The sequence below is a fragment of the Nyctibius grandis genome, chromosome Z (genome assembly GCF_013368605.1).
Source record: "Nyctibius grandis isolate bNycGra1 chromosome Z, bNycGra1.pri, whole genome shotgun sequence".
NCBI lineage: Eukaryota > Metazoa > Chordata > Aves > Nyctibiiformes > Nyctibiidae > Nyctibius > Nyctibius grandis.
Genome location: NC_090695.1, coordinates 14,984,012 through 14,999,813, shown reverse-complemented (window position 1 = coordinate 14,999,813; position 15,802 = coordinate 14,984,012). Strand labels below are relative to the sequence as shown.

Sequence of the window (15,802 nt, the reverse complement as noted above, 5' to 3'; positions counted from 1 at the left end):
TGGAGGTACTAAAAAGATGAGTAGATGCGGTGTTTAGGGACATGGTTTAGTGGTGGCAGTGCTAGGTTAATGGTTGGACTCAATGTCTTAAAGGTCCTTTCCAACCAAAATGTTTCTATGATTCTAACTGCTCACCCCAAGCCCATACAGAATAGGTCATCTTCTGTTACAAATTTTCAAAATTTCAGTGAGTAAATTAGCAATTATCTAAATATCCAGTCCCAGTTATTAATAAAGCGTGTTTCCCCTAAAAATACTGTTATCACCATATAGCTCTACCTAACTTACATAACTTTACAGTCCTATGGCAGAAATGCCTTCAGGTAAATCCTTTAAGAAACCATGATATATCTACAATGCAAGCTTACAACATAAACTAAGAAGAAGAAAACTCAAACAATGACATTCTTTCAAACTACATTCTCTGAGAAGTAACATGAGGGAGGTCTCACTCATGAGGGCAGTAATTTAATATCATTTCCCTTTTCTTCCCTTTGTAGAATTACAGACCGATTTAGATTGGAAGGGAGCAATGGAGGTGATCTAGTCCAACCTCCTACTCAAGCCTCCTACTCAAAGCCTACTCCTAGCCTTTAGCAGGGCTAAATTCAGTTTTATTCCAATCTGTTCTCATTCTAACCTTTCCTTGTAAGCACCTCATCACAGAATACGTTAACACTCAAGACAAAGGGAACTGGCAAACTTCAACCTGATGTTGGCTATATCTGATCTATTATTCTTTTCTTTAGGTTTCTCTTCTTACAGTGTGTTTTTGTTTTAGGGGTTTGGGAGGCTTTTTTTGTAAACACCAAGCATTATGGTCCTCTCGTTTTCAGAACCCAGAAACAAACATGAATAGCATGAATACTAAATTAATACTTTATTCCCTGTACCACTGTAACCAGTAGCCATCTCTAGTCATAAATATAGGCCAGCTCCTAGTCTCCAGAGCAATCCCATTTGGAAATACACAAAATTGTGAATTGCATGAAGGTTCTGAAGCACTTCCTTGAAAACAGACTCCATAGAGCTGCCACTCATAAATTTGATGAGGCACTGTTTAGCAAGTATTTTCTCATATATAGCTTTGATAATATGTAAAAAAAAAAAAAGGAGGTGGAATTGATATATGGGTTGCTAGTTCTAAACATGGTTAAGTATGGAATTATGTGGTTCTGCACTCTCCCCCATATTTTATCACATGCTGTTTATTTTGCCACTTATTCCTAGTTTATTTAATGGTTCTCAGTTCTGTTCTTTTTTTTTTTTCCAGCTTTAACATGCACCCTACTCTTCCAGTATGTACAAAAGTTGCCTTGTCTTCATTGGCATTTCTGGACACAAAAGGCACTATGTTTCTTCACTTTCAGAATTTTTTCAGCTCCCAGAAGTCAATAACTATTAGGCTTCATATATTGATATACAGTAACACAGCAGTCAAGTATTACAATTGCTACTCTAGCAAAATCTTCAATGGAGTAACTCCAAATTTACATCAGTGTAACTGAGACGACAATTTGCATTCTATTAACTGCAGCAGAAGCTTTTCAGAACAGCTTCCCAGTAAAAACCGAGTAACAGTGAAGTAAGGAACATAAGGTTAAACTCCATCTACAAACGAGCTCCTTGGTTCTCTTTACTCAAAATAAGGACTTTCCTATTCCACTTTACGTTTGATTTTCTTTTCCATCAGAAGACAGTGAAATGAGTGGATGTTTGAAGGAAAAATCACTCTTCTTGCTCAGGAAAGGGCTTTGCTTCCATTAGGTACCCATCTGAAAGTCATGCCACGAACACTTCTTCCATTCTAATCTTTACATGGCATAAAGGACAGCATCTGAATTTGTAAGGCCTCACCTTTTCTCCACGCAACACATTATGAGGAATCTGTATCAGATTTAAACAACAGGAAGTAAGCTTTGAAGTTAACTCTAAGCAAAACCAGGGAAAGTGATTATGAAGTGGTAGCAAATTGTTAAAATTTAGCAGTAAAACCTCCATGGAAATATTGTCAGGTTCTTTTAAATCTTCTGTCATTGACTTCAACATTGCATCCCCCTAGACTTCAGCTCCAGCACTGTACTCAATTTATTCGCTCTCTCTCCTTCTGTGATGACTCCTCTCCTTCTGCCAACCACGTTATATACCATAACAACTATTTTATCCTCCATAGGAAACAATACAACATTAAAGGATTGTGAAACTGCTTACCTCAAAACTGGTTTGAAACTAAAGATCATATTTCTGTAGACAGGAGCTAAGCACATTTATTTTAAAGCATTGAATGTAGTTAAAAATTCCCTCGACTTTCCCTAATGAAATCCAGTAACCTCCTTCACAAAAATGACAGAAAGCTTTCACTATACAATGATGCCATATTCCCACTCCTCCAAATATCACTGAAGACTGGCAAGAAAAAAAAGGGATGTCAAAGAAAGAACACAGAGACACAAAGCTGAAACAAGCAAAAAAAAAAACCCTTAGCAGTCCATCCAGCTATTCCTCCTACGGGCTGAGACCAAGACAAGAAACATTAATCAGATACTATTACCACTTTTTAAAAATAATTGTTATGTTTTCCACGTACAACAGTGCTTGATGTTCTGAAGGACACAGAGGTTTCTGCATGAATGCCTGGGGGCAGTCACCTTGACTACCCAGGCCAGTCTCCTTTCGAACAGCAGTGACTGGGATACCCAGCTCAGAAGGATCCATAAAGCATCTATTCCCCATGCTATCACATGTCAAGCATCACAGAACACTTCCAACAAACTTAAGACGTACAGGAAAGAAAGAATCAATGCTACGATCATCGGAAGAAAGAGGGAGACTGAAAGCATCACTATTATCTTTGAACCAGTAGTGGCAGGTCATATAAATAATCTGTCCTTTCCTGTAAAGACATTTCTGTATACATTTTCAAGATGTAAAATTCATTTTTACTCCACTTAGCTCAGAGTTTGCTTTTAGGAGACAGACTGGACTTCTGTCTTCCCAACTGTTTCCTTACATTATTTGGTTCAAGTGGTTCTCGGTGAGGTGTTTCAGTCCACCCTGCCCTTTCCTAGACATCTTTTAACAGAAAAGGTAAAATGGCAGCATCACACTTGACATTTAAACTTCAGTCCCAATTGCTTCCAGCTAACCACAGATTCAGGGTAATGCCATAGTCTGATCCAATGGATTGCAACAAAAATATAGTTGATTTATTTAAGCCATAATTCTTTGTGCAGGTATGACACTCAGGGTCATGTCTCCAGAGAGAGCAAATGTCCGAACACATGGTCATTATGCTGAGTTTGTTTAGCATCTCTTGAATGCCAGGCTGGCCATGTGCTAATTCAGCTCATGGTCAGCATAATACTGTGCTTACAAGAGTGAAAAGCAGCATGCTTCAGAAGTTATACACCGTCCAATACAAGCAAAGCTGAATGCTTTATTTAGTAGATTTGTATTGTACTGAAATCTCGCTGAACATTTTCAAAAGGCAAGTTAGTGCCTTTAGAAGTACATTCAAAAAAAATCATCAAAATATCTATGTACCTTAGAAACCTAAATTAAAATTCCATTGAAATTATTAGGATTTAGGAATTTAACCTGTTTAGATACTTCAAAAAATCCCAATGGGAACCTACCTAATTGCAACTTTAAGCATATAAGTATTTTTTTAAAATACCCAGTCCCAAATTATGTTCATCAAGAATAATATGCTATTAAGGAACAACATCAAATTACAGCTTGTTATTACTTTCAAAACTATAAAATAAAGACATCTAATAGCGCAAATCCCTTGTGTAAACACAGTTACAACCCTAAATATTATTATTCTACCAAAGAGTCTGACTCTTAACTCCACCTCAATTTTACCTTTATCCTTTTGGATAATTTCTCAAAGAAGCAGGCATTACTGTTCCCCTGCTTTTCCCCCATCCTTCTTTGCTTTCCTTATCAGCTTGAGAAGCTTTTCATGACAAGGTGTCTCTGTGTATTCACACAGGATTTCCCAAAGAGTTTATTTGGGCATATCTGCCCTATTAAAACAACAATAAAATATTTGACACGAGCTTCTTAACAGTAACTGGATTAGAGCAGGTCATTATTCACACAGGTAAAACACTACATACCTTCAGAAAGAATGGTGTCCTACTCTAGCAGTTATCATTGGGAGGTTCAGGAAATGTTTGAATTTAATATCTATGCTTGTATATAGAACGAAACACCTGCATTCATATACAGACAACACAGGCTGAGTCGCCACTGCCTGCTGTTGGCTTTTGGAAGGGAGGAGACACTTGGGCATGTCAGATGTCATATGTAAAAAATTACTATATTGATAGGAAGCTCAGGGGCAAATCTCCTTTGAGGTAAACTTGGAGATACAACAATTCAATGTATAGCCTTAACTGCATTCTCAGTGTCAGTACTCTGCCAAGAAGTCGTAGAGTGGTTAAGGTTAGAGGGCACCTCTTGTCTAGTTCACCCACCCTGCTCAGGGCAGGGTCACCTACAGCAGGTTGCACAGGGCTGACCAGTCTTGTCTTGAGTATCTCCAAGGACGGAAACTCCGCATCCCTCTCTGTGCAACCTGTTCCAGTGATCAATCACCATTATAGTAAAAAAAAAAAAAAAAGTTTAAGTAGAATTTCCTGGGTTTCAGTTTCTGGCCATTTCCTTTTGCCCTTTCACTGGATACCACTGAAATAAGCCTAGACAAATCTTTTTCACTCTTTCTCATCAGGTATTTATACAGATTGATAAGATGCCTCCTGAGCCTTCTCTTCTCCAGGCTAAACAATCCCAGAACTTGAGTTTTAAAATTCCAACTCCTGATTACCTTCAATTACCTAGAGAAATGTGCTGGTGCAGAAACTCGCTTTTGAAAAAACAAACAAACAAAAAGCCTTTAGAGGCTGAAATTCGAGGTTGAAATTTAAACCTGCACCGGGATATCTGACTGACACAAGCATGCACATTTGCAGTGCAGACTCTCTTGGGTTAGAAGCTACACCTTCCAACAGCAAAAATGATCCTGTATCATGTCCCTTGAGAGTAGCGATAAAGTGTATTGAGTTGATTACAGGTTAAAGGAATATGAAAAGCAAAAAAGAGGAAAGAAATGGAAGATTTCCTTTAAAGGAGACACATTATTCTTTTGTACCTGACCAGACTTTGTACTAACTCAACGGAAACTTCACAGGTCTCCTACTCTGGTGCACTTTGGTTATACCACTGGTTGAGGATGGCTCACTTTAACACAGGGTGCACTGGAAACGCACTTACATTGCTTCCATCAGAGATATACTGCCAGTATGCATGGTCTCCACAGAGCCAGTAGGCCAAGTTGTCAATAGACTCACCAACAGCCGACTTCTAGAGTTGCTCTTGCTTTGGGAAAAAAAACCTCATTGGAGCTCCAGAACAAGGAAACCTTCATCTGCTTCTGAGATAAAGGGAGCAGGTGTTTTCTCCAATGACAGAAAACCTGAGTACAGAAGAGATATCCGGAGAGAATTCTGCGTGACCAAGCAGACACTATACATGTTGAAGCTATTTCTCCTGTCTGAAATGAAACAGAACTATCTACCCCAACAACTTGGTGCAACATGACCCTATATAGACATAAGAAAGTTTCAGAGTCTTTCCACCTCCTCCCTTCCACTTTAATTTTGGGAAAGACTGCTTAAGCAGTCCCATTCCAACTCACTACTTCCAGTCTCACAATCTGAAACAGTACAGGTAGACTTTCATAGATCAGTAACCCACTCGAAAGTGATACAAGTTTTAAGCAAAATAGTTCAGTACTAGAGAAAATACTTGCCTCATCATGTAAAACCAAATGTTATTTTTAGAATCATAGAATGTTAGGGGTTGGAAGGGACCTCTGGAGATCATCGAGTCCAACCCCCCTGCCAGAGCAGGACCAGTCTAGGGCAGGTTACACAGGAACGCATCCAGATGGGTCTTGAAAGTCTCCAGAGAAGGAGACTCCACAATCTCTCTGGGGAGCTTGTTCCAGTGCTCTGTAACCTTTACGGTAAAGAAGTTCTTCCTCATGTTGAAGTTGAACTTCCTGTGCTCTAGCTTGCATCCATTGCCCCTTGTCCTATCGCAGGGCACAAGTGAAAAGAGGTTGCCCCTTTCCTCTTGACACCCAGCCCTCATATATTTATACACATTAATCAGATCCCCTCTCAGTCTTCTCCAAACTAAAAAGCCCCAGGTCTCTCAACCTTTCCTCATAAGGCAGGTGTTCCAGTCCCTTAATCATCCTCTTAGCCCTCCGTTGGACTCTCTCCAGTAGATCTCTGTCCCTCTTGAACTGGGGAGCCCAGAACTGAATGCAATACTCCAGGTGAGGTCTCACCAGGGTAGAGTAGAGGGAGAGGAGGACCTCCCTCGATCTGCTGGACACACTCTTCTTAATGCACCCCGGGATACCATTGGCCTTCTTGGCCACAAGGGCACATTGCTGTCCCATGGATAACTTGTTGTCCACCAGGACTCCAAGGTCCTTCTCTACGGAGCTGCTCTCTAGCAGATCGCCTCCTAACCTGGACTGGTGCATTTTATTACTCCTTCCCAGGTGCAGGACTCTGCACTTAGTTCTTGTTGAACCTCATTAGGTCCCCCTTTGCCCAGCTCTCCAGTCTGTCCAAATCACGCTGAATGGCCGCACAGCCTTCAGGTGTATCAGCCAAACCTCCCAGCTTCGTATCATCAGCAAACTTGCTGAGAAGACACTCTGTCCCTTCATCAAGGTCGTTGACGAAGATGTTGAACAGGACTGGACCCAGCACTGATCCTTGGGGGACTCCACTAGTTACAGATCTCCAGCTGGACTTGGCACCATTGATTACCACTTTGGGCTCTATTCTGTAGCCAGTTCTTAATCCATCTCACTGTCTGTTCTTCCACCTCACACTTCCTGAGTTTGCTCACAAGGATGTCATGGGAAACTGTGTCAAATGCCTTGCTAAGGTCAAGGTAGACTACATCCACTGGTCTCCCTGCATTCAGTCACGACATCATAGAATGCTATCAGGTTACTCAAGCATGATTTCCCCTTGGTAAATCTATGCTGACTACTCCTGATAACCTTCTTCTCTTCCATGTGCTTAGAGATGACCTCCAGAATGAGCCGCTCCATCATTTTTCCAGGGATGGAGGTGAGGCTGACTGGTCTGTAGTTTGCTGGATCTTCCTTCTTGCCTTTTTTGAAGACTGGAGTGACATTGGCTTTCCTCCAGTCCTCAGGCACCTCTCCTGTTTGCCACGATCTTGCAAAAATGATGGAGAGCAGTAGAGCAACAACATCAGCCAGTTCTCTCAACACTCTTGGGTGCATCTCATCAGGGCCCATGGACTTGTGTGTATTCAGTTTCCGTAACTGATCACTAACCCAGTCTTCACTGACTAGTGGAGAGTCTTCCCTCCTCCAGGCTTCCTCTCCTACATCCAGGGTCTGGAGATCACAAGGGCTGGTCTTAGGAATAAAGACCAAAGCAAAGAAGGTATTCAGCACCTCTGCCTTCTCTGCATCCTCGGTTATCAGGGCTGCCGCCTCATTCAGCAGAGGGCCCACACTTTCCCTGTTCTTCCTTTTGCTACTGACATATCTGAAGAAGCCCTTTTTGTTCTCTTTTAGTTCCTCTGCCAGTTTTAGTTCTAAGAGGGCTTTGGCCTTTCTTGTTGCGTTCCTACATGTCCTGACAACTTCCCTATAGTTCTCCCAAGTGACAAGACCCTTCTTCCACGGACTGTAAATTTCTTTCTTCCGCGAGATTTCCTTCAGAAGCTCCTTGCTCATCCATGCAGGTCTCATAGCACGTCTACACGATTTTTTACTCAAGGGAACGCACCTGTCTTGGGCTTGGAGGAAGTGGTATTTAAAAATTGACCAACTTTCTTGGGCTCCTTTGCCCTCCAGTCTTAGCCCATGGGATTCCTGCAAGTAGATCTTTGAAGAGTACAAAGTTGGCCATGCGGAAGTCCAGGGTTGTAATCCTACTTATTGCCCTCCTTCTACCTTGTAAAATACTAAACTCCACCATGTCGTGATCGTTGTTGCCAAGGCTGTTCCCAACCTTAACGTCCTTTAGATTCCACCTTATGTTCCCTTGTTCAATAGGCCTAAGCAGAAACTAATGCAGGAAAAAGGATCCAAACTGGGAGTTTTCCATCTTATGTTCTTTGAATTGCCTTTCTTTGTTTCTTTTAAACAGCAAATTCAACAAAAGAGTGCTAAAGAACAATGTTCCCATGAGACTTATAGGAGTAGAATCATGGGAGGTTTCTGCTGAGCACAGCTCAAGAATAGGAATGCTGCAGCTTCTAAGCTTTCTACTTTTAAACATTTCGTAGCTATACAACGTTCAAAGAAAAAAAGCTCTTTTGACTTTATCATTGTAAGGCAGCATTAAACACCCTGAACAGATGAGTACAAGATGAAAGATTGCTGCAGAAAACTGCACACATTATGATGTCCCAACTTTGCCAGTCAGTGACAAAAAAAGCAGAACGCCCATTACTTTTCCCTCAGCAGAAGGTAAAACAGTGCCACCCACTGCTTTTCCAGTGTATCCCCTGGCCTTTTGAGACACCTGCAGAAAGCTGAAGTTGGTACTTCACAATTACAAAATCTCCAGCTCACGCTAAGCCTTCCTCCCTTCTCCCCTCACTCCAGCACTGGTTTCTCCCAGGTTACACATTTACAGTGATATTTCAGTCACTAGTAAAGCAGCACAAAGGAAAAAAACTTCTTTGAACTTTGTCTACAAGGGGTCTCTTCTAACCTAGTTGATCCTGTTATTCTGTAAATCACAGAAAAATGAGTGGTTTCTTACCCTGGGAGCAGGAGTTTCTTTGACTTTACATGTCAGCTTTCCACAGCCGCTACTTGTATGCGACTCACACAGTTTCAAGCTGAAGGTTAATACCATATTGCACCAACTGTAAAGACTGTCTGCAAGGTCAGAATACCCAACTTTATTTAAGCTAGGTCACAGGTCATTCCCTATAATCAACATGCCTACCTAGCAGGAGGGTAGTTCCTACATGGAACACTCATTTAATTCAAGGATCAGCAGTGAGCAAAACCAGTAATACTCAAGCATTGTTAAGACAAAAAGAACACTTAAGGGTTTTTTAATTCTGTTAAAAAGAAAACAGTACTCATGCACGTCTTATCTAGATTATCCTCTGCTGGTGGAGAAAGTGGCAACTATAGTTCATTCCAACATAGTAAAGTACTAATCAAATAAGACTCCAACGACTTCATCTTTCATTAGTAAAATACTCTGTAAGCCACTTTACAACAGGAAGCAGGATCCCCGATTGCTCAGGCTGAAGAATGTGCAGGCAAGTAGTTCAACAAGAGTTACGTATGAGTCAGTACTCTCTCTTTAAAAAGAAGCTGCTTAACTTTTAACAAGAACCCTGGAAAATTCAAAAAAGGTTAAGTCACAGTGTACAGAACTACATAAAATTCTAGGCATGTTTCATTACCTCAAAACCAGATATTCTTTGTTGATAAGTAAATATTCTAAACAGTCCTTACATCCTGTATCTTATTAATCAGAGATCTGAGTCATGGTTTGGGCTCAGTTGTGGTCTACTAAAAACAGCAATAAGACATCCAAGTACCAGCAATGAAAACATCAAGATGTCTACAGCTGAAATCAAGGTCCCAAGCTAAATGGAAAACTGTAGACTCCAAATGCATTTTAGAGTTCTCTCTGTGGTTCCTGAGTTGACAGCTTAAAAGGTGAATGCATGTTCATAATAGAATCTTTGGAAGCAAGTTTTATCACATTTATACTACTGCTCGGTAACTGTCTAAAAATTTCCCTTGCTATGTAACTGAACTGCCAACCATTCACTTTTAAGAAAAACTTCATTCTGAGCTCACTTTCTCTTTAGAATGAGTATGCATTTAAGAAAACTAATTTATTTTCAGGCACAAAATTAGAAATTTTTCACTGGTCCTGAATATCAAGACAGCAGTCCCCTAGGGACATAATCAGATGGTCAGATGAATTCATACTTTGCTGTGATAGTTCAACATAGAGCTATGAATCTGCTCAAAGAAAGTACTCACATGACTTTGAATTAGTGCAATACACTTCTAATAGTAAATATACAAAAGACATTAAGGTGTTCTAGACATTTATTTTTCAATGTATAGTATCATACATTTAAAATAAAGAAATAAGGCCCAATGTCATAAAAGATGTATATAGTGTTTGCTAGACAAATACTTGACTAAGAACAAGGCATATTCCAGCCCATACTTCATGGAGTTACAGTGAAGTTCAGGCACATATAGAGGAATACTTTATTGTTTAATGATTTACAACTCTTTTGGTCTGTTTAACAGAAAATGAACCAACTGAATCAGAACTTCATCATTAAAGCCTTTCACATTACCATCTTCCACAACATCATACAATGGCTTACTGTCTGTACCCCAACAGATATTCTTCCGAGGGTTATTTTGAATAGTTTCTACAGTTAGTGCTAAAGTATTTAGCTGGTAACAAAAGAAAGCGAAGTATTTTCCATCAGTCACTACTGCCTGTGATACAAAAGGACGGGTCACATCTGCTTCATTCCAGAATCCTACAAAAATAAAGAAACAACACTAGTCATACAGGACTCAGAATTCCTACCAACACACATATCTAAACCCCAATCCTGAAATACAGAAAAATACTGGGAATTGCAGCAGCCACTTAGCAGGGGAAAAAGTCCTGTCTGCTTTAGCAACACAAGCATCCTTCATACAGACTAACTAAAATGCAATTAAGGGTATTTTCCAAGATCAGGGACACAGTGGCATATTTGCATTTTGTACACAGCTCCCTATCGCTGACTGATAAAAGCCCCACACTGATCAGCCAAGTGACTTTTCAAACTTTTAAGTTATTAAGCATCCAAGTCCTGCAAGTGACCTGATGGGAAATGTCTTTCAACTATTCCCAACTCTCCAACATAAGAAGGACATGGAACTGTTGGAATGAGTCCAATGGAGGACCACGAAAATGATCCGAGGGCTGAAGCACCTCTCCTATGAAGACAGGCTGAGAGAGTTGGGGTTGTTCAGTCTGGAGAAGAGAAGATGCCAGGGAGACCTTCTAGCAGCCTTCCAGTACACGTAGGGGGCCTACAGGAAAGCAGGAGAGGGGCTTTTTACAAGGGCAAGTAGTGACAGGACGAGGGGGAATGATTTTAAACTGAAAGAGGGTACATTTAGATTAGATCTTAGGAAGAAATTCTTTCCTGTGAGGGTAGTGAGACACTGGAACAGGTTGCCCAGAGAAGCTGTGGATGTCCCCTCCCTGGCAGTGTTCAAGGCCAGACTGGATGAGGCTTTGAGCAACCTGCTCTAGTAGGAAGGTGTCCCTGCCTGTGGCAGGGGGGATTGGAACAAGATGATCTTTAAGGTCCCTTCCAACTGAAACCATTCTATTCTATGATTCTATTCCACGCTTCTTACAGGGCAGTGAACGTTTGTTTTATGATAGAAGTGGGCATATGCATGCATGAGCGTAACTGACCATAGTAACTAGCCAGCCAACACCAAGAACACCATGTCAGCAAGTATTAATGTTTAAAACAAGCCCCGCTGAGCATTAGTAGTCTTTTTAAAATATTTTCTTTACATACTTATGCATGTGTGCTAGTACACACAGTAATATCCTTAAAAGGTACTTGGTAAAAGATAACCTGTCACAGAACAAAGAAAAAACTTCATAGATTTGAATCACACTGTCCTTATAAATCCTAATGTGCTTACAACTGTAACCAGCTTTGAAGCCAAGACTTACTTGACTTCAATGTTTTATGTCCGCAAAAAAAGTCAAGCTTTCTAACATACAATTACATGAAAAATTTGATGCAGAGCCCGCAATATACACCACAGTCAAAAGATTTTCTTCCATGTGCTGTTTCCACAAGTGAAGCTACAAACCAGTAGGTATCTTCTAGTAACATTAGGTAACAATTATATTTACATGAATAAGCAAAACCCTAATCCAGTCTATCCATCCAGGTCTTCTGGGATTTTTAGACAAACATCGGCATAAAATCCGAAAGTAAGGCTGCTGACGTTTTTCTTTCACTGACTGTAGTTTCATAGAATGGACATTTCTAAAACAAAGGGCTAAGCAACATAGTTGTTTCAGGGAAAAAAAAAAAAAAGAAAAACAACCCTGTCTGATATCTATCACCTTTCCCCATAACAAATGTAAAGTAAGCAAGTGAACGCAGGATTAAGGTTTTTGCACAGGCTTAGTGTTATATGTGAAAAAACATTTTTCTGCATAATTATTTCTCCCTGACTCAAAGTACTCAAAGTACTCAAAGTACTCAAAGTACTCAAAGTACTCAAATACAAAGTCTTAACTAACTCCCTTGTATAAGGTCTGCTTCATTCATTGGTTCAATTAAATTCTCAAAGACCTACTTAAAGGATGGTCTTCAGACGAAACAGCATGAGAAAAAGGTGGTGGGGTGAAAAGGTTAGAGAACTTTACGGTAGACATTCATTACCAGGAAGAACTTATCAAGTTGACTTTCTCACCTTGATACATTGCTTGCGCTGCTGTCCAGGCAAAGAGACTTGCAATACCATTAGCTTGATAAAGAACTTCAATCTGATCCTCAAGATTTGCTCTTATATACCTCTGCCGTTTTAGTTTATCAGGAATAAGATGAAACTGGGTGTGTCCATAACAGCACGGATCTGCTACCTTTGATCCTGTGTTCCCCAAAAAGAAAAAAAAATTGTCAGTCTGAGAATGCTCTTTATTATGCATACAAACACGTCTTTACTATCAGACTCCAAACAACAGAAGGTTAGAACCTCTACTGCAGATCTGTATAAATGTTGTTATTCGTCCATTTCTGGGTGACACTGGAAGGCTTGCCCAACCCCAAAAGGCAAGAGTTCACATACTAAAATGTCTCTGAGGAGATGTATCAAAGTCACGTATTCTTCCAATTTTTTATTCAACTGAACTCCTTCAAGCGAATCTGGACACAGAATACCATAGGCACAGAAGGATGCTACTCCCCACTGCCTACCTGACATGGAATCTCAATAGATATTTAAATACTATATATATTTATATAGTATGGCTATATATAAAAATATACAAATGTTGTTTTCTGCTAATGGGAGGAGAAAGGTCAGAGGAGTGGTGTTTGAGATTGGGTTTTTTTGTTGTTTTGTTTTTTTACACAAAAAAAAATTAGTTAACATTTCATGACTAGAAATTCTTACCTATAAATACCTTATTTTCGTACTGCTTCTTGAACAATGGCAGTTTGGATGGTTTGTGATCAATAACGGGAACATCTCCAAGATCTGAATCCAGCGGTACAACCTGGAGGGAAGTAGAAGAAAGAAAAGCCACGATATAAGTCACGTTTCTGACATCAGGCCTCACATAATATGCCACTTTTTGGTCAGACAGCAGAAGGTGCAAGTCTTGCTCACATACACCATATACATAACTTTAACTGAAATTCATTTTTTGCAACAGAACTTCTTGTCATCTGATCAGTGCTAGTACAAGCATCTAATATTGATGTCTGAATTTTCTGCAATATACAAAAAACATTGCATGAAACAGTGCTAACAAAGCCGCCAGTTGGTACTATCTTCAAAACCAGAACCCGCTTCTGTAGGAGATGAGCAAAAACATTTCTAGCAGCAGTCAACAAACTAACTTGAACCAGCAGAGTGAGTTTACAGGTATTCAGTGTTTTGAGCTATGTAACGTTTTTAACTGCCTAGACAGTTCTTCCAAAATGCTGAGGTTTGTAACATCTGACAATATTAACCTAAGCAAACTGTACAATTAAGTTAGTAAGAAACATTCAGCATTTACAGGACGTGAAGCAGTTTTCTGTTTGTGGTAGAAACTGGGCAACAGAGACTCTCACATGCTTCACAATTACTTGTAGGTTTATGCAATGGTAAAAATCAGAATATTGAATCCACTTCCACAAAACTAAGCATTCAAGAAAGCAACTGTTAAGCAGTACTAACAAGTAACGAAGCTCACATTCAGATTACACATGCTCTCTCTTACTCCATTCTTCTCCATTTCTCTCATCTTACTTTCCTCCACTGAGAACATTCCACACTACATTTCTTATTCTTGCCTCCACTTACAAGCATGAAATAAGCTAAAAACTCCATTTAATTAAGTGTAACAACATGCATTTTACCTAAAGCACAAAGATGACCAACTTGAAGTTCAGAAGACTGTCTCAACATCTACAAAGCACTTACCACAACAAGGTAGTAAGAGCAATAAGACTTGAAAAATGCACAAATGTGCTACATGCCTGATTAGACAGGTCCTCCACATACTACCTATCACATGGTTTCAGTGGCTGTCAGGAACATAAGTAAAAATGCATGTGATTATCTTGCTGTTGAAAATATCCATACCGCTGGAAGTTGCTTTGGTACACGGATTTGGAGGTGCGGTTTATCATCTATCTGAAATCGCACAGGATCAACTCTACCCTTTCGATGTCCATGAACAACAACTTCCTCACCATGATGCCAGTAATAGTTAACTTCAGGTTTTAGATCTGAAACAGAACAGCGAGACAGAGAGAAATAGAGATTGTCCCTTTGCATTTAAAACCCTCCCAATTCCTGTTCTATAGCTGCAGTAAAACAAAAAAAAATATCAAAATCCACTCGCACCATGTGGGATGATGGAGAAGAGATGAATTACTCATCACGGTCTGAACAACTCAGCTACACCGCCGACACTCCTGCCCGGTTCACAGACCGGCCCTACTGCCCAAGGGCTCCCACTTCCCTCTCCTTCCCACCCCCGTTCCGCACCAATAGAGGAGGCAGCCAGCAGCGGGTTGCGACCGCACAGGGAAGCGGCGAGGGTGGAGACGAGCTGCGTAAGGAACGGGCCAGGCGTGTGATCCTGATCGCGGTAGAGGAACGGCCGCTTCTTAGTCTGGTAGAAGCTCTCCTGCAGGAGGGCGTCGCAGGCGAGGGACCGCAGCTCGCCCAAATCCAGGTACGGCACTGCTCCCGCCGCGGGCTCCGAGGCCTTCGCAGCCCCTGGCGCCGCCGTTCCTGGCTCCGGGGTTTTGGCGGCCCCGGGTGCCACTCCCGTAGCGCCCTCCGGGCCTTTCGCGGCCTCCGGCACCACCGTTCCCGGGGCTTTCGTGGCTGCCGGCGCCGCTCTCCGGGGCAGCCCCGGCACGAAGACGGTCTTGGTGAAGCTCCGGTACCAGCGGTCGGCGTTGAGGGCGAAGGTCTGCGGGTAAACCATGTACTTGGGCCGCTGCAGCAGCCCGTAGAGCCGCAGCTTCTCCTCGACCGAGGCCGCCGCGTGCACCCGCTGCCTGAAATGCTCCAGGCGCCGTCGCTTGGCCGCTTTGCTCTTCGCCGTGAAGGAAGCCACTATGGGCGGGTAGAGCGAGTCGGGGGGCTGCGGGGACACCGCGGACTCCGCCTGCGAGAACCAACATCGGCCGTGCCACAGCAACCGCTGGCCCTTGGACGCCGCCATTTCGCAGAGCTGAGAGACAGCGGAAGGGCAGCGTTCTGCAACTGCAACACCTGATTGGCCGCTGGGAACCACGTGAAAGAGCCAACCTTCCAATCGGCAAGCTCCTCCTAGAGAGAGCGCGCTGCCGGGACAGAAAGGGGCGCGGCCCTTTGGGAGTCCCGTCGCTGGATGGCCCCGCTCTCCCCCCTGCAGCGCGGCGCAGCTACTGCGCATTCGCTAGAGGTGCCCCACGGCTCTCCGCTGAC

General features: G+C 41.8%; 1 protein-coding gene across 1 annotated transcript; it reads right to left on the bottom strand.

The window, feature by feature from the left end:
• Positions 1-10,147: 10,147 nt before the first annotated feature.
• On the bottom strand, positions 10,148-15,572 carry MRPS30 (mitochondrial ribosomal protein S30). Its single transcript, XM_068423203.1, has 5 exons — positions 14,870-15,572; positions 14,462-14,607; positions 13,283-13,385; positions 12,581-12,757; positions 10,148-10,617 (listed from the first exon to the last, which is right to left on the bottom strand). The coding sequence occupies exons 1-5, from the start codon at positions 15,555-15,557 to the stop codon at positions 10,349-10,351; spliced, it is 1,383 nt and encodes a 460-aa protein (XP_068279304.1). The 5' UTR covers positions 15,558-15,572; the 3' UTR covers positions 10,148-10,348.
• Positions 15,573-15,802: the final 230 nt, after the last annotated feature.